We start from the raw sequence: 22,539 nt of genomic DNA on the forward strand, positions 1-22,539 counted from the left end.
AGGGCAGGAGTGGTCTGGGAGGGATATTCTGATCTGAGGAGTCACTGGAAGGGTGAGTGGAACATTAAGGATTGACACTATTTGCAGTAGCAGGAGTAGAATTCATATGATGATGGTAACAAAGCTGAAAAAGTGGGGCCTGGGTAGGAGAAGGGAGGATACACGTCTGGGGCAGTCAAGAAGATGACTGGGGTATAAAGTGAAGTCTAGCTTAAGCTCAATGAGGCACTTACCATTCAGGAGAGCATGAGTCCAACGAGGTAGTTCCAGAAGTAAAATATTCCAGAGGTAAAATTGAAATGATTTGGAAATGAGGAATATGGAGGAGTAAAAGAATGGTCATGGATGGCTCTGAAGTTGAAAAATTGACTATTGAATATCGATAGTGTCTTTGAAAGAAACAGGGAAGTGAGGAATTGAAGCGCATTTAGGAGGAAGGATGATGGGTCTTGTTTTGGACATATTGAATTTGTTTCTGAGTCATCTACGTGGAGATGTACAGTAGGCAAGTCAGTGAGAAGGAGGCTGGAGCTCAGGAGATGAGGGGTGGGCATGGAGGCAAATTTGGGAGTCATCTATGTAGATAATAACTGAACCCATAGGACCTGATGAGAGTGTTAAGAGGAAGAGTAGAAAGGGAAGAGGAGAGTATCAAGGATGGAGCCCTTATGTATGGACATCTGCAAATGGCAGAATAATATGGATAATGATCTGACTGAGAAGACTAAGAAGGTTTATCATACAAATAGAAGTGCCACGAGAGCCTGGGGAGGATAGTCTGGTCAGTAGCATTAAGTGCTATCAAATGCTCAAGGAGAATGAGAAAAGGTCATTGGATTTAGCAATTCAGAGGTCAATGGTCAAATCCAAGAGACGAGTTTCAGGTGAATTATGGGATTGTAAACTCTATCTCTTCTCTGACACTGGCACTACTTGAATGCTGAATCTCATCACCTCACACCTGGACTATGACAATAGCTGCTGGGGATCTGCCTGCCTTGCATCTCTCCCTGCTCCAGTTATTCTTCCATTCAAACACCAATGTAACTTTCCTTACAAAACAGATCTGTTCACATCTTCTACTCCCTCAACAAAATCCTCTTGTTCCCTGTAACCTCCTGGTGAAGATAAATGCTTTGTTTGGCATTTGAAGTGCTCACAATCTGCTCTTCTCCTAGGTCTCCAGTCTTCTTACAACTTCTTCCCCAACACAAACTCTTCGAGTCAGTGACGTTGGCCTCCCATCTGTTAATGAACAAGACTCCCATCTTTTGGATCCAGGAAGTCCCCCATGCCTGAAATGTTCTCCCTTTTCAACTGTGCTACTGACATCTGTGGCTTCTTTTAAGTCCCAACTAAAATTACATATTTATTAATCATTTTTATAGAAAGTCTGCCTTCTTTCTATTAATTATTACTTATTTTCCTCTATATAGCTTGATCCTCACAACAACCCTGGGAGATTGGTGCTATTATGATCCTCTTTGTGCAGATGGGGAAACACACATATTGATATTCATTCACTTGCCCAGGATCACACAGCTAGCAAGTATGGGAGGGGGTATTTGAACTCAGATCTCCCCAACTCCAGGCTCACTGCTCTATCCACCTAACTACCTATGATGCATCAATATCTGTACAGAAGCTGAGGAGATCAACCAATATTAGAGAGAAATGGATAAAATCCTCCTCCAAATTACATCAACGTCTAATTTGCTGCTCAGTGACTTCAATGTAAAGATGGACGAAGCAGAAGACGTAAGACAAAAATGAAGTTAAACTTGGTGATTGAAATGAAAGCAGCCAGAAGCTTGGCACTTATACAGGGCCCTGATATCTGTAAATTATGAAGACTCACTTGAGATAAAAGATCTCAGAAGCCCTAAGCATGGTGAACAGCGAAGATCAGCCTGGCCTGGGAAACTGCCTATTGTTTAAGACAGAAATTGACTTCTTCTGTTGTAATTCCTCACATTCAATCAATCGCCAAATCTTGTTGACCAGACTTCCATCATATTTTTTTGACATTCGTCTCCTTTTGTCTATTCCCAGAGTTACTATCCACCCCAATTCAGAGCAGCATCACCTCTTTTTTTACTTTCAATAGTATTTTATTTTTCCAAATGCGTGTAAAGATCACTTTTCAACATTCATTTTTGTAAGATTTCTGGTCTTGTTCTAACCCCTCATCTCCTGAGCTCCAGCCTCCTTCTCACTGACTTGCCTACTGTACATCTCCACGTGGATGACTCAGAAACAAATTCAATATGTCCAAAACAAGACCCAATTATTTCTCCCTCCCTTACCTCCCCTGTCTCTAAGATAGCAAGCAACCTGATAGAGATTAAATAGGTACAATTCTTTTAAAGATACTTCCATATTTGTCATGTTGTCCAAGAAAAACCAGACCAAAAAGGGAAAAAGGACCATAAGAAAGAAAAACAAACAAGGTAAAAATCTTATGCTTTGATCCACATTCAGTCTTCATCGTTCTCTCTCTGAATGCAGATGGCATTTTACCTCATAAGTCTATTGGAATAAGCATTGTCTCTTGCAGTAGGAAGTCAGACTTTGAAATAGTCACAATTAGCCCATGAAGGAAATCAAAAATTCAGGTGGACAAAAATAGAGGGATTGGGAATTCTATGTAGTGGTTCATAATGATTTCCCAGAGTTCTTTCACTGGGCGTAGCTGGTTCAATTTATTACTGTTCCATTGGAACTGATTTGGTTCATCTCATAGTTATTCTCACTTCTTACAGTCTTTTCTCTACACAACTGACAAAGTGACTTTCCTACAATTCTTACAACATTACCCCCTGCTCAGGGAATTCCAATGCTTCCCTCGGAATTTCTTGGATCAAAAACAAGAATAATCTACAGATACGTCAAGAGAGACGTTTTTGCCACTCCACCATTTCTTCTATAGGCTCGAGAATCCCAAGGTTTTCTCTTAAGTCTTCCAGTCTCCCAGTCATCTTGGCTGTTCTCCTCAGCACATGATTTAGTTTGCCAGCATCCTTCTTAAAAAGTATCTGAGAATTTTTTTTCGGATGTGTCCTGACAAGGACAGAGTGCGCTGAGCAACTACTCCCTTGCAGGTCATAAGTTGGCTGTGATTGTCGTTCTTGTACAGATGCTAAGATTCAAAACTAGCTCTATTTCTACTATACCCCACTGCCTCAAAGAAGAAAGAATGAGGATCTGAGGTGATATCAGAAACACGAAAGTACTGAGATTGTCTCAGATGATAAGTATGGGTTAGCTAAAGAGCAGAGAACTAGTAACTCCATCTACTCAATGGATTTATATATATATATATATTTATATATACATATGTACATATACATATTATATATAATATTTATATTTACACATACACACACATGCCATTGCAGGTGTGAATGCTGCCTGCCCACACCTGGAAACAGGATACTGGATCCCATGTTCTATGAGGACAAGATGAGGAGCTGGGAATGTTTATCCTGTGGCTGATGTCTGCTTAGGTCTTTCTTCCAAATGCAAATCAACTACATCTGCAGTTTCTCCTTCATCAGCTTCAAGTGGTGCAATGCACCCTACTGTTTCATTGGTTCTGCACCTTTGTGGCCCTGTGTTCTTTGACTGTGAATTCTGCCCACGGCTCCATCTCTATGCTGAATGGGCCTGTACCATGTTACAAATTGTCCCACTGGGGCAGCTAGGTGGTGCAGTGGGTAGAGCATCAGCCCTGCAGTCAGGAGGACCTGAGTTCAAATTTGACCTCAGATACTTAACCTGGTTGTGTGACCTGAGCAAATCACTTAATCCCAATTGTCTCAGCAAAATAAACAAATAAACTGTCCCACAGAAATGCCTCTTTTTGTGGAAATTTGTTCAAGATTGATAAAATTGTGTGCCAGGCATTGTACCAAGGACTTGGGGAGTGGGTTAGAGAGATCATGAAGTGCCATCTATGCTTTGTTTCCTTTTTGTCCAGGTTTGAAGGTCATTGTTGGGGCCCTACTGCGCTCAGTGAAGAAATTGGTGGATGTGATGATTCTGATGGTCTTTTCTTTGAGCATTTTTGCCCTGGTGGCTCAGCAGCTATTCATGGGGAGTCTCAGGAATAGATGCATCCACAGGTCCTGTTTGAATGATGGTTATGGTAAAAGTATTCCTTTTTTCATATTATAAATGATTTTACGTTCTTTTTTTCCTGTTCATTTTTTTTATTATAGCTTTTTATTTACAAGATATATGCATGGGTAATTTTTCAGCATTGACAATTGCAAAATCTTTGTTCCAACTTTTCCCCTTCTTCCCCCTACTCCCTCCCCCAGCTGGCAGGTTGGCCAATACATGTTAAATATGTTAGAGTATAAGTTAATACAATATATGTATACATGTCCTAACAGTTATTTTGCTGTACAAAAAGAATCGGACTTTGAAATAGTCACAATTATCCCGTGAAGGAAATCAAAAATGCAGGCGGACAAAAATAGAGGGATTGGGAATTCTATGTAGTGGTTCATAGTCATTTCCCAGAGTTCTTTCCCTGGGCATAGCTGGTTCAGTTCATTACTGCTCCATTGGAACTGATTTGGTTCATCTCATTGTTGAAGAGGGCCACGTCCATCAGAATTGATCATCATATAGTATTGTTGAAGTATAGAATGATCTCCTGGTCCTGCTCATTCCACTCAGCATCAGTTCATGTAAGTCTCTTCGGACCTCTCTGGAATCATCCTGCTGGTCATGTCTTACTGAACAGTTCATATACTACAATTTATTCAGCCATTCTCCAATTGATGGGCATCCACTCAGTTTCCAGTTTCTGGCCACTACAAAGAGGGCTGCCACAAACATTCTTGCACATACAGGTCCCTTTCCCTTAAAAGTATTCCTTTTAAATACTTAATTTCCCCCCCTGTTGGTCAATAAACATTTATCAAGCTCCTGCTCAAGGCCAGGTACTGTCCAATGTGCTGAAGTGACCAACAGAGTTAAAAGAGTGTTTTTGTTCTATAGGAGCTTGAGAGAGTCTAAGCAAGCAACTATGCACAAGTATGCTATAGATCATATAACCTGGAAATAATTAAAGGATGAAAAGTGCTAGAATTAAGGATTGGGAAGAACTTCTTATAAAAAATGGGATTTTAGCTGGAACTTTTAATTATCTGTTTGTATATGTTGCACATTCTGATTGTGTGTGTTTGTGTGTTGGTACAGGGTTCTCATGCAACTAAATTTTATAAGTGAATATCCAGAAAAAAGTACTTTGTGCTTCTGTGTTGTATGTGTGTGTGTGTGTGTATGCAGAAAAATAAGTATAAGACTTTCACAAATATAGAATTCTAAGGCCTTGTTCATGGAGCATCATAATTTGTTTTTTTCACTTATTTAATGACTTTTTCTCCTCACTGCCACTTCTTGTTCACCTCTCTGATGAGTCTTCCCTGGAGTTTCTTCGGGGAATCCTGAGTGGGTCAAGGGAATCAGTCTGGACTGGCTTTTTTCATTGGCCTTTCAACAAAACCTTTCTCTGTATCATGTCTCCCCTTTCCTACTGCAGATGCAACTCCCATCCAACATTAATCCCCTTAGAATATTGCACTGTTAAATGTGAGTTCAAGTTTTGCTTGTTTTTATACGTATTTCTTTCTTTTCCAGACACTAAAAAACCTGAAAGTTGTTCATTTCTCAGAGAGGATATTCCATTTCTAGGTACAGAGAGAGAGACTCATGTTTAGTTGATCTTTCTTGCAGGATTTGTTGAAAATTTTTCTAGTTGGTTAAATGGACAAAGGACAGTTTGGCTCGATGTGCCCATATGTGCCCTATGATGGTCTCATAGAGAGACCATCTCTATTTGGTCTCAGTAAAACAGCCACCATAGCCATACAGCTTGGAGCTTTAGAGGTCACTTCTGTTTCTGGAGGGTTTGGATCTTTGGGGTTTTCTTCTAAGAATAATGAAAAGAGTTGGAATCTTTTCCATACACACCAGTCTAAAATAATGGAGCCCAGCCATTGCATAAAGCAGTTATGAGGAGGCTAGAGGAGGGGGGCAGGCAGGGGAGAGAGAATTCCATTGGAATTAGAGATGGCACGCACGCAGTGGTCACTTCATCTGCTCCAGCTGTTTCTGTTGTCATGGCCTCCTTTCTTTTCTGAGGGAAGAGCTCCAGGCTAACTGGACATCCTCAGTACCCTCAGGCCAGGGCTGGGACTGGGTCTAGATACAGGGCCTGACCTTATACACAGATGGGTTTGGCAATCATTCTCTCTGTAGCTCTCTACCAACATCCTTCTAACTCATCCACTTTTTTGGATGATTTAAAAAAATTTTTCAACTTGTATTTGATGTCTTGCTACCAGAGCTACCTGGGGGGCACATGTTCAGACAATTTTCCTGATTTCTGTATTTCTCCATGTCCTTCCTCTTTTCAGAAAACTGCAGTGAAAATAAAAGTGGAAGCTCTTCTGAAAAAAAATTATGTGGCACCTGGAGGAATACGTAAGTCAGCATTCTGCAGCCAGTGGGAGTTCTGTTTGGTTTGTCTTTTTCAAAGAACACCCTTTTGTTCCCATGGGAATGGGAACCTGATGCTTGGTTCCTAATGTTATGAACAGGAAAGAAGAGACGTGACATTATGAGGCATTAGGCATGTCTAGTCCTTTGGTTCGATTGTCCATTATGAAGTCTTCTTTGTTCCACTTGTTAGCTTGATCTCTTCCTCTCTCCCTCTTCCCTCTTTCTCTCTCCCTTCTCTCAATCCTTCCCTCCCTCTCCTTTTCTCTCTTCCTTCCTCTCCTCTCCCTCTTCTCTCCCCCCTTTTGCTCTCTGTGTTTCTCTTTTTTCTGTTTCTCTCTTTCTGTCTCTCTCTCTTTCCATCTCTGTCTCTGTCACTTTCCCTCTCTCCTTCTCTCCCTTAAATCTCCATGTGTTTACTTATCTCTAAACATATTGCATTTCACATCAGAATGTCAGGTACCTTTGAGTGGGTCTCTCCTGTTTTTGTCCTTGTAGTCTCATCACCTCACATTTAGTTGGAGCTTAATAAGTGTTTCTGAAATGGAATTAATAATCTTTCTGTAGGAACAACGTCCTACGAATATTAACTTAGTCTGATAATCTGTTGTTATTCAGTCATTTCAGGAATGTCTGGGAACTTATTGGGGATTTTCCTGACAAAGATATTGGAGTTGTTTGCCATTTCCTTTTCCAGTTCATTTTACAGATGAGGACACTGAGACAAACAGAATTAAGTGACTTGCCCAGGGTCACACAGCTAGTAAGTGTTTGAGGGCAGATTTGAGCTCAGGAAGGTGAGTCTTCTTGGTTCTAAATTTGGTGCTATCTTCACTGTGCCACTTGGCTGCCCAGTCTATTAATTTAAATGTGGTTTATTTGATGAGTTCAAAATTATCTTGAGGCTGCAAGCTGTACCACTCTTTGTTAACCTTGGACTTCCATGCTCAAAAGAAACACTTGAAACTTGATGACATTTTGAATTAATAGAGAGAATATTCAAGTCTTCTAGAGATACAAAAATACATTAGATATGTCGTGCCCATTTCTCTGACATCTTTGGGTGCATAATAACATTGTGAGAACTAAAAATCCCCATATTTCCTGGGTCTTGGTTTCTTCAGCTGTAAATTAGGGATGATAACAACATCTGCTTCTCAGGGTTGTTATGATAATTAAATGAAATAATATATGCAAAGTGCTTTAAAAAGTTAAAGCCATATAAATGCAGATTATAATTATTATTAATTATCCTCTCATGGAGCATAAGAAGTCAACTGCTTCTTCCTTAGAAGATCCTTCTAAAAAGATCTATTAGATACTAGAGCTGCTCAGAAACCTTTCTTCCAAGCTTCTTTCTCTCATTTAATTTGTCCAACTTTTAGCCCTCCCACCTCAGGATTTTGAACCTTGGAGTAATTTTTTCTTGTTTCCAAAGGGTTTTTATCATCCATACTGTGAAGAATTCCACCTCAAGAATCAGAAGAGGTGGACTGCACTGCTGCTGCCCATCCATCCCACCTTCTCTTCTAGTAGGGAGAACCATTTGCAAATTGATATATACCTAAATATTATTCATCTGTGTTGGAAATAAAACATGTCAGATCACCTTTAAGTCAGTAAAACAGTTCCCTCATTCTTTACCTCTGTTGAAATAGAAACCTGCAGTTACTTGTGGCTCTTACTAGACTTTGACTCCTAATTATCTTAGTCAACTGCTTTTCCATTCAATAAATTACAAAAGGACAGTAGGGGTCAGTGGAAAGAGCCCTAGCAAGGATGGCCTGTGGTTAGAATTTGAGGCACTGCTTTCCCCCAAAGATTGTGCACTTCTGTCAAGATGCTGTTGTCCTATGTAATCTGTCATGAAAGTCCTAAAATTTAGAGTCACTCCTCTGATTTTGAAGATCAAGGTGGGGAGCATTGGATCAAGAGAGCCCCAGTGTTGAGTCCAAGAAAAAGGAAGGAAGTTCCTTAGCCCATTAGAGCCCATGCATTAGAGGTTCTTTTGTAAAAGGGCTGACAAAACCAAGAGTGCTTTAGGAAAATTCATCTGCTAATGGTGTGCAGGTCAGTCTGAATGTCAGAGATCCTGGAGGTGAGGAACACGTGGAGAAGGCCCGCCGTAAAGGAGGACTTGCAATAGCAGGAACCGCTCTCAGAGAATTGGAGACACTGGAACAAATGGGTTAAAAGGAGATATCATGCTGGTTTTTTCACAACCAGATTTATTCACTGCCCAGATAGCCAGTGTGATGTGAAAAGTGCTATCCAGGAAAACCGTGCTGTGAGCTCTGTAACATTTTTTCTCTTTCCTTTTGTTTCCTCCATAGCTCATGTTGCTCTGATTTTGTATGCTGTAAAACGAAGCTCAATCCTGATTATAGTTTTACAAACTTTGACCATTTTGGTTGGGCCTTTCTCAGCATGTTCCGTGTGATGACTCAGGATTCCTGGGAACGCCTGTATCAGCAGGTATCAGTTGTCGTCTTGAACGTGGGTTGGAAATCTTTGGGCTTAACGCAGCTTCTTCAGACCATTTCAAAAGCCATTTCTATCTACCTTAAATGACCTTAAATTTGTTATTTAGGCAGATTTAGGAGAGAGTAAATAACAAATTATTCTCAAATATCTGTCTATACTTCCCCCCTTTAACACCCCAAAGCAAAAAAGCCATATTACCTGGATGGTAGGCCATACCCAATTTATTCAATCTTTCTGGTCAAAGATTGGGAAATAACCGTTATTCTTTTAAAATCCAGATTCCCTCTGGGAAGGGGTAGTAAAGTGTTACTAATCAGATTTACTAACTTTTTTGATGTTCAAGTTTAAAATTAAAAACAAAATTTAAAAATGAATGTTAATTTTTTTTACTAGAAGAGAAAAATTCTTATATTCTGGCTTAATGATGCCTAGTAAAAGGTCACAATATTACAAATTACATTATTTGAGGGACATTATCATCTTTTAACCCTAGTACCCTACATATTTTAGGTGCTTAGTAAATATTTGTTTAATTAAAGAAAGTTCCTTTAGAAGACTTGGGTTCAGATCCTTCTTCTGAGGCTTACTTTTGAATCATGGGAAATCATTTAGCTTCCACAGCCCTTAGTTTTCTGTGAAACTACCTCTAAAGTTCCCTCTCTTTCTAAATTTGAATGACTTCCTTTAATGTCTTCTTCAAATGTCCTCCCTTACCTCCAACGTCCTTTAGGTAGAGATAGGAAGATTCTTTTGTAGAGCTTCCAAATGAGCAATAGCTACTTATGGGGAACATTGGATCAAGAGAGCCTCAATGGTAGGTACTTAGAACCAACACACAGTTTGGTATCCTGGTCCTCCTTTTCTAGTATTTCTTTTTCAATTCCTTGCATTTTGCCTTCTTTTTCTTATCTGTTCTTCTCCTTTTCATTATCTTTCACCTTATTATCTAGTTTTTTCTATTCCTTTCCATTTTCTTCCTCATCTTTCTTCTTCTTACCTAATTGTTGCTACTTCCATTTGCCCTCCTCCTTTCTTTCCCCTTCTGTGCAACATCTTCAGATCTTTCTGCTTGAGTACTCTTTACATGTAGCCCTCACCACTAGTCCTGTCCTTTTTTCAGGAGCCCATTTCCTCTCTTAGCTCCCCTTTCTCAGGGGCTGCTCTAAAAACCCCAAGCTTTCCTAACTAGGCCGTTATGATTCCTCCATCTCCTTCTCCTTGTCTTCTCCTCTGTCTGCCCTTTTGGAAATAGGAATTACAGTGACCCCCATATCCCCGTGTTAGATCATTGACCCAGCATTTTCCAAAATGAACTTATTCTAATGGTCTGCTTTTCTTCCTTCTCTCTTCACTGTTCCCATCATGAGTACACCATGACGAGTACATAATTTTCCATTTAGCCATTTTCCTGTGTTTTAAATTTTGGTGTCAACTTTGACTCAGCTTTCCTTCATTTCCCTCACTCTATTGACGTAATAAATCCCTTGACTCAACCTTCAGAATAGCTTTTATTCATCAACTGCTCTCTATCTCCAATATTCTAGTTGTATCCAATATATGCCCCATCACTGCCTGCCCAAACTAGTTAAGTAGCTTTGTGCAAGTCTTTAAGTCTTTATCCCATTGATGTTAGATAAATTTTCCTTATTCATATGTTTGGGCAAGTCACTTTTTTTTTGTCTAGAACCTTAACATGGCTCCCTATTGCCAAGTCTATAAAGTCTATATAGCATTGCTTGGCAATCAAACTCACTTTTCCTCATTCCAAGGCATTATTTTGCCTTTTCAACCTTATTTCCTTCTATTTCCTGGCATGTATTATGTGCTTTTAGTCTCACTGGCTAAACTATTTATGATGTCATGTGATCCAAGCCCTCAAGTGTTATTGTCTCTGCATATCCTTCTAATTATAATTGGAATGCTTCCCTTTTTTCTACATCATTTATTGAAATGGATTATTCTTTCAACCCTTCTTCCAAGACTTTCCTCATATGTCTAATTAGTCATGATCTTTTTCTATATCTTTTTTTTTTTTTTGGTGAGGGGTTAAGTGACTTGCCCAGGGTCAACAGTTAGAAAGTGTTAAGTGTCTGAGGCCAGATTTGAACTCAGGTCCTCCTGACTTCAGGGCTGGTGCTCTATCCACTGCGCCACCTAACTGTCCCATCTTTTAATATCTATAAGCACATAGTAGGAACTATATAAATATTGGGAATCATCAAATCTTTTTTGTTATCACTATGATCTCTCTGATGCATTTAGATGCTATTTAGCTTGTACTGTAATTATTTCAAGCAGTGTAAGTAATAAACAATAGAGCATACAATAGTGTACTTAATGAAGACAGAAACCACTCTTATCTGAGCAGCAGAGCAGGCACTTTTTGAGTTGTTGTACTGACTTGAAATCCTTTAAGGAGCATTTCAAAGACTTTGCTTTCATTATGTGCAGACCCTTCGAGTTTCTGGACAGTTTGCTGTATTCTTTTTTATGATCGTCATCTTCCTTGGCTCTTTTTACCTGATTAACCTGACCTTGGCTGTCGTCACAATGTCATATGAAGAGCAAAATAAAAATGTGGCAGCTGAGACGGAAGCAAAAGAAAAAATGTTCAGAGAAGCTCTGCAGCTGCTAAAGCAGGAGCAGGAGGTAGGTACTCTGAGGTATGAGAACGAGGAATAGGTGCACCCCAGACATATCTTGGAGGAGCATTGTGCTGGGACTCAGGGCCACAATAAGAGAGTTGCTTTACACTCTTGCTTTTACTACCGCCTACGTAGTTCTCAACATTCTGTAGATTATTTCAGTGTATGTTATCAATCAACAAGTAAGGATTTACTGCTGAAAATAGGTCAGGCACTGTGCTAGACATTAAGGACTCAAGGACAAAAAAGAAAGAACTCATCCTGAAGGAGTTTGCATCCTTTTGAGGGTAACAAACAATATAAAGAAATAGAAAATATATAGAAAATCCACAGTAATGGAGATGGGGGAGACACTAGTTGTAAGAGTCAAAATCTTTCTGTGGAAGGTAGTGCTAGAGCCAAGCTTTGAAGGAAGATCTAGGAATTTTAATGGTAGGTATAAGGAAAAAGTGGTCTGGGGGTTCCATTCCTGAAAAGTGAGGACAACCAAAGATTTGCTATTTATCTCAGGCGAAAATGAGATTTGATCATTACATTTTTAAAACCCCATGTGGAAATAGTCCCTGCAAGTCATTGCAAAGTGAAATTTAACATAATTTCATGCCACTAATGGAGAAAGATGGCTGGGGACAGGGGAGGCCCCATGTGCAAATGGGGTTCCACCAGGGCTGTGATTTCACTGAGCATATTTCTGACTTTTCTAAGGAAGAAATTTTTCTTTTTTCTTTTTCTTTTTTGCTGAGGCAATTGGGGTTAAGTAAGTTGCCCAGGGTCACACAGCCAGGAAGTGTTAAGTGTCTGAGACCAGATTTGAACTCAGATCCTTATGAATTCAGGGCTAGTGCTCTATCCACTGAGTCACCTAGCTGCCCTTTCAGTAGTACATCCTGGGGCTTGGTCTTATCTTCTTTCCTGAAGAGTGAAGAATGAGACTCAGTAGTTTCTCTGTGATCAGTGGATATAAAACCCAGATTCAGATCAGGAGCCATAGGTTTCATGTAATGAAGTTTGGTAGAGAAATCCAATGTTGCCATTCTCTCTGTCCCTTCTTGGACTGCTGTCGTATTGTTAGAGGAAGCACATACCCCTTTTGCCCATGTAGGTGGTATATAAGGTGTTCCAGCAAGGGTAGGGAACATACTTTGTCCTTTGGTGTGTTCCTCATTTGGATTCTCTGTAATCTTCAGGACCTATTGTGTAAAATTACTGCACTAAATAAGGTGGCACTAACTCTGCTTCAAAGGGGCTCACATCCCATCTGGAAACGGGATTTGGGAAAGCTGCAGCACCTCTTTCTTTGATATTTGAAGGGTCTCTTGTTTCACTTGTATAACTACCTAAGGCAAGTCAAAATGCATCCACAATTAGTGGAAGTTTTCTTGAGTCATTGTAACTTAAAAAAATTACTCACATGTTGGTTAGCCCTCTGGGAATGAATCCCTCCTCTCCGATCAAGGATGGATCTTGGTTAGCATATCAGCTTTTATAGGATCAGTCTTTGAAACTTTTTAAGGTTTTGGAGGACTTTCAAGAGCTTTATTTTCACTCAGCATAGCCTATGAACATGCAGAGTCACCTTTACATACTTCAAGGAAATACATTTTACATAAAAACATATAGAAAATTAAACCCCTTAATGAATATGGTTAAATTGTGATCTGCATTATTAAAGAGAACTTATTATTCATTGATATCATGGATTCATTTGATCATGAGAAAAGAAGATAAATCATAATAGGACAGGTATGACAGGTGCCTAATGAGTGGAAGGAATGGCGCAGGTAGGTCTGTGCTTCTTATTGAATTCAGAGGGAGGTGAAATAACTGGGCGTCAGCTAGATTGATGGTGAAAGTAGTGGGTCTTGACTGATCAATGGATTTTTTGTTTTGTTTTTAGACTTTAGTTGCTATGGGAATTGATAGGAGTTCACTTAATTCCCTTGAAACATCATCTGTTTCTTGCCAAAAGAGAAGCTTCTTCGGTAACAAGAGAAGGAAATCCTTCCTTGTAGGAAATTCTGGAGAAGATCAAGCTCCATTCTCTGATCCTGATGAAAGTGTCCAAAGAAAGGTAAGGCTATGGTATACAAAACTGGAGACAGTGGAGCAGCAGTGATCTCTAGGAGAGAACCCCAGGTAATCAGAGGATTTTTCATTGAGGGGAAGGGAAGGTGGTTATAAAGCATTTTGTCAGAGTTGTAAAAAATTGTAAAAGCAATTATTAAGCCCTATGTGCCAGGCACTGTATTAAGCACTGGGGATACAGAGAAAGCAAAAACAGGGTACCTGTCCTCAAGGAACTCCCATTGTAATGGGAGGACAACATATAAATGATGATTTGTATAACAGAGCTATACATTTTAAGTGGAATCTAACAATAGAGGCAAGGCACTAACAGGGCAGAGCTGGATAGAGAGGAAGATGGACAGAGGATAGTCTTATGTAGAAGGTGAAATTCAAGTGGCATCTTGAAGGACTTCAAGGAACCCAGGAGGCAGAAGAAGGAGAAAGAACCTGAGGGGCAGGCAGTATAAAGACATGGAACTGCTACTTAGAAAGCTGCATGTGAAGGCTAGTTCAGTCATAGAATATGTACAGGGAGTGAAGTAAAAGAAGACTGAAAAGGTAGGAAGAGATGAGATTGTGAAGAGTTTTTAAACCAAAGGATTTTAGATTTGATCCTGGAGATATTAGGGAACACTGGGAGTTTATTGAGTTGGTGGGAGTAGGATCAGTTATGCAGTGGATAAAGTCCTGGATCTGAAGTCAGAAAAATTCCTTTTCTTGAATTTAAAATTTGGCCCCAGATCTAACTATGTGATCCTGGGCAAGTCACTTCACCCTGTTGCTCATCTGTACATGATCTGGAGAAAGGAATGGCAAACCACTATAGTATTTTTACCAAGAAAACTCCAAAAAAGGGCACAAAGAGTAAGACACAACTGAAAAACATCTGAACAACAGCTAGATGGAGAGAGGAGACATAGTTGTTCAGTCATTGTTCAGTCATTGCAGGGCAGACATGCACTTCAGAAAAATCCCTTTGGCAGCTGAGTGAAGAATGAATCCAAGAGCACAGGGAGGCTATTTTGGTGGACCAGGTGCGAGACAATAAAGGGTGCTGAATTTGTTAGTAGAAAGGAAATAAATAAGGAAGATTGGGTATGTTGGGCGAATGTAAATAGAAATCAACAATGACATCGGGAGACTAGGAGAATGGTGATATTTTTGACATTAGTGGGAAATTTGGGAAGAGGGTAGGATTTGGGGTGAAAGTGTTTTGTTTTGGCTCTGTGGAGCTTGAGATGTCTTTGGGAATCTAGTTTGTAATACTAGGCAGTTGGTAGTATGGAGCTGGAGCTCTGGAGACAGACCAAGGATATGTCTTTAAACACACACACAATTCATATAGACATATATAGACGTGCACATATATAATACATACACGTGTGTATATATGCATTACATACATATCTGTACATATACATATACATAAGTTGGGGTTATCTTTGGGACATTCTGTATCCAAATGGCATTCTCAAACTCAACTTGTCTATAACTGAACTAGTTATCTTATACCTCCCGCCCCCCATGACTATCTACACACATGTAGAGATAAATATGTGCACATACACCTCAGTTATTTGCCTCTCAATGATAATCTGAGAGAACTGAGAGAGGCTCAGTCTTCATTCCGGACTGTACCTTCATCTTTTTGGAAGGAGTAGTTTTTTCTTGCTATTAAATCATTGTTTCAATTCTCTCTAAATTTCTCAAATTCTCAAGGTATCACTTGAAAACCATTGCAAAATAATCTTTCCTTAGTGTCCGGTCAAGTGGGCAGGTTATGATCTTTTTCACCTTCAGTTCTCTCAGCCGTAAAATGGGAATCACCATAACTTTACTTACCAGGTTATAATTAGAATCAAATGAGAGAAAGAATATCAAGTGTGTTGCCAGCATTTAAAATGTTACATAAATATTAATATTTATATTATATATTGTATTATATTATATGTATAATATTATATATTATATCCTTGTATAAGTGAATCACAAAAGGATAACTTCCTCCTGGACAGATTATAAGGATAGTAAAACTGGAATCATTTGGATCTTCAAGGGGATCAGTCATCAGTAAAGCTGAATGCTCTGGAGAACATAGAAAATGTCCCAAACACTTTAAGCTATTAGAGAGAGATGAATGCATATATACATATACTTATATATACGCATGCATATATATATATACATATATATGTATATATATTTATATATATAGTCATTTAGTCATTCTATCATGCCCAACTCTTTGTGATTCCATGTACCAGACTGTCCATGGGGTTTCCTGGCAAAGATACTGGCATGGTTTACTATTTCCTTCTCCAGTAAATTAAGGAAATTAAGGAAATGCCCAATGTCACACAGTTAGTAATTATCTGAGGCTGGATTTGAACTTAGATCTTCCTAGTCTCTAGTACTCTAACCACTGAGCTATCTAGATACCATATCTATATCTACATATCTTCACATACAAATATACAGACACATATATACACATATATAGATACATATACACATCATATAGATGTCCATGTATATGTACAAATATGTACAAATATATATTATTTTAAAATATATGTGTGTGTCTATTTTTTATATGTATATATATATGCATGTAAATAGATAAATAGATTGTTAGATAGATAGAATATTGGGCTTAGACATCTGGAGGTCTTATATCTCTCCTCTCCTTTCTTCACCATTCCCTCTTCTTCTCCCTCTAATTGTGCACCAATGTGTCTAACGCATTAAATGTTCGAAGGCAAAGCTGTCACAGAGGCCCATTTGCCTGACAGCGTGGTTGAGTATGGGACTTGTCGAGTCTCTTAGGAGCCCCTCGTAGCTCAGCTGTGCGATTTTGATTGGATGTGAGCTCTGTTCTCAGCAAACTCATAGCTTTGTGACATTTCCCTGCAGCAGCAGTTATTGAACCAAACCAAGCGCCTGTCACAGAACCTGTCTATGGATTATTGGGACGGCCACAACGACACCTTTCAGAGACAACGAGCCCTGAGTGCCGTCAGCATCGTCACCATCACTATGCAGGGTGAGGGGTCTTTCCATGTGCTTCCGTTCCCCTCCATAGCAAGCCATGGTGGGGACCCTACATGGTCTTGACTTGTCCCAGCTCCCTCTCCTCCTCCCCTTTCTTAGATAGCCTCAAAGTATGGAGCCATGTTCCAAAAGTGCCCCAGCTTGCTCTTCTGTGTGGTTCTGTTGTCAGTTATTTAAATTATATATATATATATTTCCTTCCTCCTTTTTTAGAGTATGAAAAGTCACAGCAGAAATGCCTTCCCTGCCAGAATAACTTTTTCTCCAAGTATTGCATTTGGGAGTGTTGTCCCCTGTGGCTTCGCATTAAAAAGATCGTGGAACTTGTCATCATGGATCCCTTCGCTGACCTGGCCATCACAATCTGCATCATTGTCAACACTGTATTCATGGCAATGGAGCACTATGAAGAGAATAACGACTTTGAGAGAATGCTCAATGCAGGAAACTATGTGAGTGTGGATGGCGTCTTTTGGTGGCTTCTATTTATCTGGCACTCTGAAGTTTACAGAGTACTTTGGTGACACAAACAATGCAAGGTTTGTGAGCTTCACTTTATCAGTGAGGAAACTGAGGATCAGAAATGTATTCAAGGCTATATGGCAAGTAGAACCAAACTGAGGGAAACTGAGGCATGTTTTCTTTCCAGACAAGTTAACAATAATGTTATTTTAACAATTATTATCATCAATTTATTATTTTTATTAAATTATTATTATTTATTATTATATACTATATATTATTATACTATATATACTATAATATGCTATTATTAACAATGATGCACCAAACTTTTAATAAAATGCACCAACAAAGCCAGGGAGACTACAAATTGAGAAAAGGGATTTGACAAAATGAGGAGTAGGATCAACTAAATTAAACAATACAGTGTAATTTTGATTTTCTTCACCTACATGGCAGAGGTGAAATCAAATGTGGGGTCCTCTGGTCATCCCATTAGTCTTCATTGCATTAAAATCCTGGGAGGTATCATCTGGAACCTAGGATGGTGTCCCTTTTATAGGTAAACCACAAAAAAGAGACAACTACAGCCAGGTTTTGCCATCACTGGGAAGAGTCAAATGTTAGGGCCCCAGAAAAAATAGTGAAAGATACTGTGAATGTTGCAGCAAAAGGAGATTTAATATTGGAAGGCTAAGAAGTCATAAAGGGTGCCCCAAGATGAGCTCTGTTCATTTACACTGAGCTAAAACTGATAAGAAGAATAGGCTGAGTTTTATTTGCCTAATATACTTTAATAGTCTCATGTCCCATAATTTAATTAAAAAATTTTTTTTAATTTCTTTTTTCCTTTTTTTTTTTTTGCTAAGGCAAATGGGGTTAAGTGACTTGCCCAGGGTCACACAGCTAGGAGGTGTTAAGTGATGTCCCATGATTTTATCATTCTTTCCATTGATAGTAATAAAGATAATAATGTTAATACCAATAGTAATTAAAACATTAAACTCATAGGATACGAACAGTTTTCTCTAAATCATTATTGATCAGAGAAATACAAATTAAAACAACTTTGAGGCATCGCCTCACACCTCTCAGATTGGCTAAGATGACGGGAAAAGATAATGATAAATGTTGGAGGGGATGTGGGAAAACTGACACTGATACATTGTTGGTGGAACTGTGAATGGATCCAACCATTCTGGAGAGCAAATTGCTGTGTCCAAAAGACTATCAAACTGTGCACCCCCTTTGATCCAGCAGTGTCTCTACTGGGCCTGTATCCCAAAGAGATCATTAAGGAGGGAAAGGGACCCACATGTGCCAAAATATAACAGCTCTTTTTGTGGTAACAAAGAATTGGAAAAGGATTGGATGCCCAGCAGTTGGGGAATGGCTGAACAAATTGTGGTAGAAAATGATGAAGAGGCTGATTTTAGAAAGGTCTGGAAAGATTTACATGAACTGGTGCAGAGGGAAACAAGTAGAACCAGGAATATATTAGCAAGATCATGTGATGATCAACTATGAAAGACTTGGTTTTTCTTAGTGCTTCAGTGATTCAAAGCAATCCCAATAAACTTTGGATGGAAAACACCATCTGCATCCAGAAAGAGAATTATGGAGACAGAATGCAAATCAGCACATGCTATAGTTACTTTTTTCTTTTCTTTCTCTCTTGTGGTTTTTCCTTTTTGTTCTGATTTTTCTCTCCCAACATGATTCATAAAGAAATGTGTATTTCAAAAGTTAGTACACATGTATAACCAGAAAAATAAAACAAGAACAAATGCAAATAGCAACCATTTCTATCTCATTTGATCTTCATAATAACTCTGTGATGTGGATGCTATTATTCTCATGGAGACACTGAGTCACAGAGATGTTAAATGACTGGTTTAAGTCACACAGCTAGTAAGTATCTAGAGTAGGATTTGATTCTAGTGACAGCACAGAATTTGTCAGATTTATAGATGACATGGAGCTAGGAGAGAGGGGGAACTTCTCTTGACGTCCAAAGACAGAGAATCACATCGACTTTAGCATCAGTTTTGTTGAGTTGTTGATGATTCCAATTTCTCCAGCTCATTCTATCACCCTCAAAATAGAAGCTACCCTCACTCACACCTTCTCTTCTTCTCTCTGTAGGTATTTACTGGAATTTTTGTAGCAGAAATGTTCTTCAAAATCATTGCCCTGGATCCATATTATTATTTTCTTCGACCCTGGAACATTTTTGACACTATCATCGCAGTTCTGAGTCTTGTGGAAATAATCATTTCACTTGTTGTTAAATCAAATATGTCAATATTACGTTCTTTAAGACTGGTAAGGGGCCATTTGCTTTCGTTGTATTAATATCAATCTGTTGTCTCAAATGAAAACGATTTCTAAATCAGTGTGACCCACGTATCAATGGAGTCATTAGACCCCCCTCCTTGGATAGAAGGAGAGGTTCAATCTTGAGGGATTCTCTCCAAATAGTAATCTCTCTGGTTTTTTGTTCCTACTCAGAATTATCTCTGGGAAATATTGGAATCAGTCTCCCATCTCCTCAAATGGCCTCTCCCACCCATTACAAAGCATTACACTTTGGAAGGATTTGATCCCAGATATTCCTGATCCCCACATTCAGCACCCCGCCTACTATGCTTTAGATCCAGTTCCTCATCACCAAAGACCTACTGGACATTTCATTTAAAAAAATTTTTTAAATTTTTCTAATTTTTTTGGCTGAGGCAATTGGGGTTAAGTGACTTGCCCAGGGTCACACAGCCAGGAAGTGTTAAGTGTCTGAGGTCCGATTTGAACTCAGGTCCTCCTGATTTCAGGGCTGGTGCTCTATCCACTGCATCACCTAGCTGCCCCCCATTGGACATTTCAAACTGGATGTCTAGTAGATACTCCTGACTCAATGCATCCAAAATAGAACTCATTACCTCTCCCCCTCAAATCATCCCCTTTTCTAAACTTCCTTATTATTGCCCAGGAAACCATTATTTTCTCAATCACATAGGCTCAAAATTGTAGAGTTTATTCAAGTTTTCCTCTCTTGCTCTCCCCACAGTCTAGTCTATGGCAAAATCTTATTTCTCCACTGAGAGGGATGGGCCCTACAGTCCCTCTGGGATTTGGTATAACAATCAGCCCAGTTTCATCAGGAAATAGGGGAAGGGCTCTTCCACTTACCTTTCAGGGTCGATGATTTGTATGATTATAAAGATGTGGTCTGCTCTGCACCATCACCTTTCTGTTCTTCCATGCCCTGGTTATGGTCCAGTGGAACAACCACCGGCTCTGGAGTCAGAGGACCCAGGTTTGAATCCTGCCTTTGCCACTTCATGCCATGGTACGCCATTGGCAAGCCACTTACTTTGTCAAGCTGAAGCTAGGTTGCAGAGTGGGAAAAGTGGCGCATTTGGAGCAACATTTCAACTCAAATATTTACCAACCGTGGGTGCAGTATTTAACCTGTTTGCGTCAGTTTCCTCATCTATAATAATAGCACTTATTTCATAGTGTTGTTGTGAGGATCAAAGAGAAAACATTTGTAAGGAGCTCTGTAAATCTTCAAGCACTTGGAGCACAAACATTAACGATTATTATTCATCTCTCTGGGCCTCCATTTCTTCATCTGTAAAATGATGCAGCTACACTAGATGGTCCTGAATACCTTTTCATTCTAGGTCTATGATTCTGTGTCCTTTATGCATGAGTTGATTTATTTCCATAAATATTCTTTATAAATGGTAAAGTGGGGCACTTAGGCTACTAATATTTTCTTATTCACTTTAAAAAAAAATAAACAAGGAGCATCTAGGTGGTGCAATGGATAGAGCACCAGCCCTGAAGTCAGGAGGACCTGAGTTTAAATCTAGTCTCAGACACTTAACACTTCCTGGCTAGGTGGCCCTGGGCAGGTCACTTAACCCCAATTACCTTAGCAACAAAATAAAAAAAAGGAACCTATTTCCCCATATTATAGATCCCTTCTACTTACTCCATAATTCAGCAACAATGGCCTACTTGCCTAGCCTTGAAAGAGTGTTTCATTTCTCACTTCCATGTCTTTGCCCCAACTGTCCCCATAATTTGACATTCTCTGCTCCTTTATTTCTCCCTCTGAGTTTCCTTGATTTATTTTCAAGACCTAACTCTGTGATCTCGCTTCCTGAGGATACCCCTGATTTGCTCTTTGGGAATGCCTCATCTATTCTGTATATATTTCATATATTTCCAGTTTTTAGGTATTATTTAAGTATTTTATGTATTATATTTAGGTATTTTAGGTATATTTCGGTATTATTTCCTCCTCTAGGAAGTGAGCTCAAAGTTTTGAACCATCTTTGTATCCTTACTTAGCTCTTAATACTGTGTTTAATACTTAGGAAACACCTGCTTATTGACTCACTTCTTATCTCTGCATCCATTATGTCCTTTAACCCTTTATCAGCCCTGGGAGGCAGGGTTATTATTACCCTTATTTTTACATAGTTTCCATATATTACATATTTTAAACACGAGGAATCTGGGACTCAGAGAAATTAAATAATTTGCCCAGGGCGCACAGCTAGTTAGTGATGGAGGGGGGGGATTCAAACTCAGGTCTTCCTGACACAAAGTCCCCCCCAGAGCTCCCACCACACCATGCTGCCTGTCATCTACTTACCAAATGTGGCCAGCAAAATTGGTTAGCAATTTGGAGGGATATGGATCTAGACACATTTTATGCCATGTATCTCAATGAATTACAGCTATGATGATACAAAACATAATTTATTGTTCTTTATTTGTCTTTTTTTTGCTTTCCTATTCCATTTTCAGCTGAGAGTTTTCAAGTTAGCCAAATCCTGGCCAACACTGAATACTCTTATTAAGATTATTGGCCACTCAGTCGGCGCCCTGGGTAACCTCACTCTGGTCTTGACCATCATCGTCTTCATCTTCTCAGTTGTTGGCATGCAGCTTTTTGGGAATCCTGAAAATAAAACTCTTTCATGTCTTAACTTCACGCGGCCCGAGCCACAGCGCTGGCACATGAGAGACTTCTTCCACTCTTTTCTGGTTGTGTTCCGCATTCTGTGTGGCGAATGGATCGAAAACATGTGGGAGTGTATGTGTGACTTCCCTCAGGTGCTGTGCATTCTCGTCTACTTGCTGATTTTGGTGATAGGAAACTTGGTGGTAAGTTTGCTCCGGTTTTTCTGCTTGCTATCAAGGGAGCCCTGGGTAACTCATACTCATGGTCTTTGGGAGTATCAAGTTTATAGAAGTTGGGATTAATTTCAACCAATGTTGACTTCCCAATGGAATCCAAACA

General features: G+C 39.3%; 1 protein-coding gene across 2 annotated transcripts in view; it reads left to right on the forward strand.

Moving 5' to 3' along the window:
• The window catches only part of SCN11A (sodium voltage-gated channel alpha subunit 11), a 106,959-nt gene that overhangs the window by 37,822 nt on the left and 46,598 nt on the right, over window positions 1-22,539 (forward strand). For both annotated transcript variants that reach the window (XM_031952451.1, XM_031952458.1), the window contains exons 7-16: window positions 3,980-4,147; window positions 5,653-5,706; window positions 6,432-6,498; window positions 8,847-8,988; window positions 11,449-11,646; window positions 13,540-13,713; window positions 16,623-16,752; window positions 16,974-17,212; window positions 19,368-19,547; window positions 22,044-22,403. In XM_031952451.1, the coding sequence (XP_031808311.1) occupies window positions 3,980-4,147; window positions 5,653-5,706; window positions 6,432-6,498; window positions 8,847-8,988; window positions 11,449-11,646; window positions 13,540-13,713; window positions 16,623-16,752; window positions 16,974-17,212; window positions 19,368-19,547; window positions 22,044-22,403 (1,712 nt within the window). The remainder of the gene's footprint in view (window positions 1-3,979; window positions 4,148-5,652; window positions 5,707-6,431; window positions 6,499-8,846; window positions 8,989-11,448; window positions 11,647-13,539; window positions 13,714-16,622; window positions 16,753-16,973; window positions 17,213-19,367; window positions 19,548-22,043; window positions 22,404-22,539) is intronic.

This window comes from Sarcophilus harrisii, chromosome 1 (assembly GCF_902635505.1).
Source record: "Sarcophilus harrisii chromosome 1, mSarHar1.11, whole genome shotgun sequence".
Classification (NCBI taxonomy): Eukaryota; Metazoa; Chordata; class Mammalia; order Dasyuromorphia; family Dasyuridae; genus Sarcophilus; species Sarcophilus harrisii.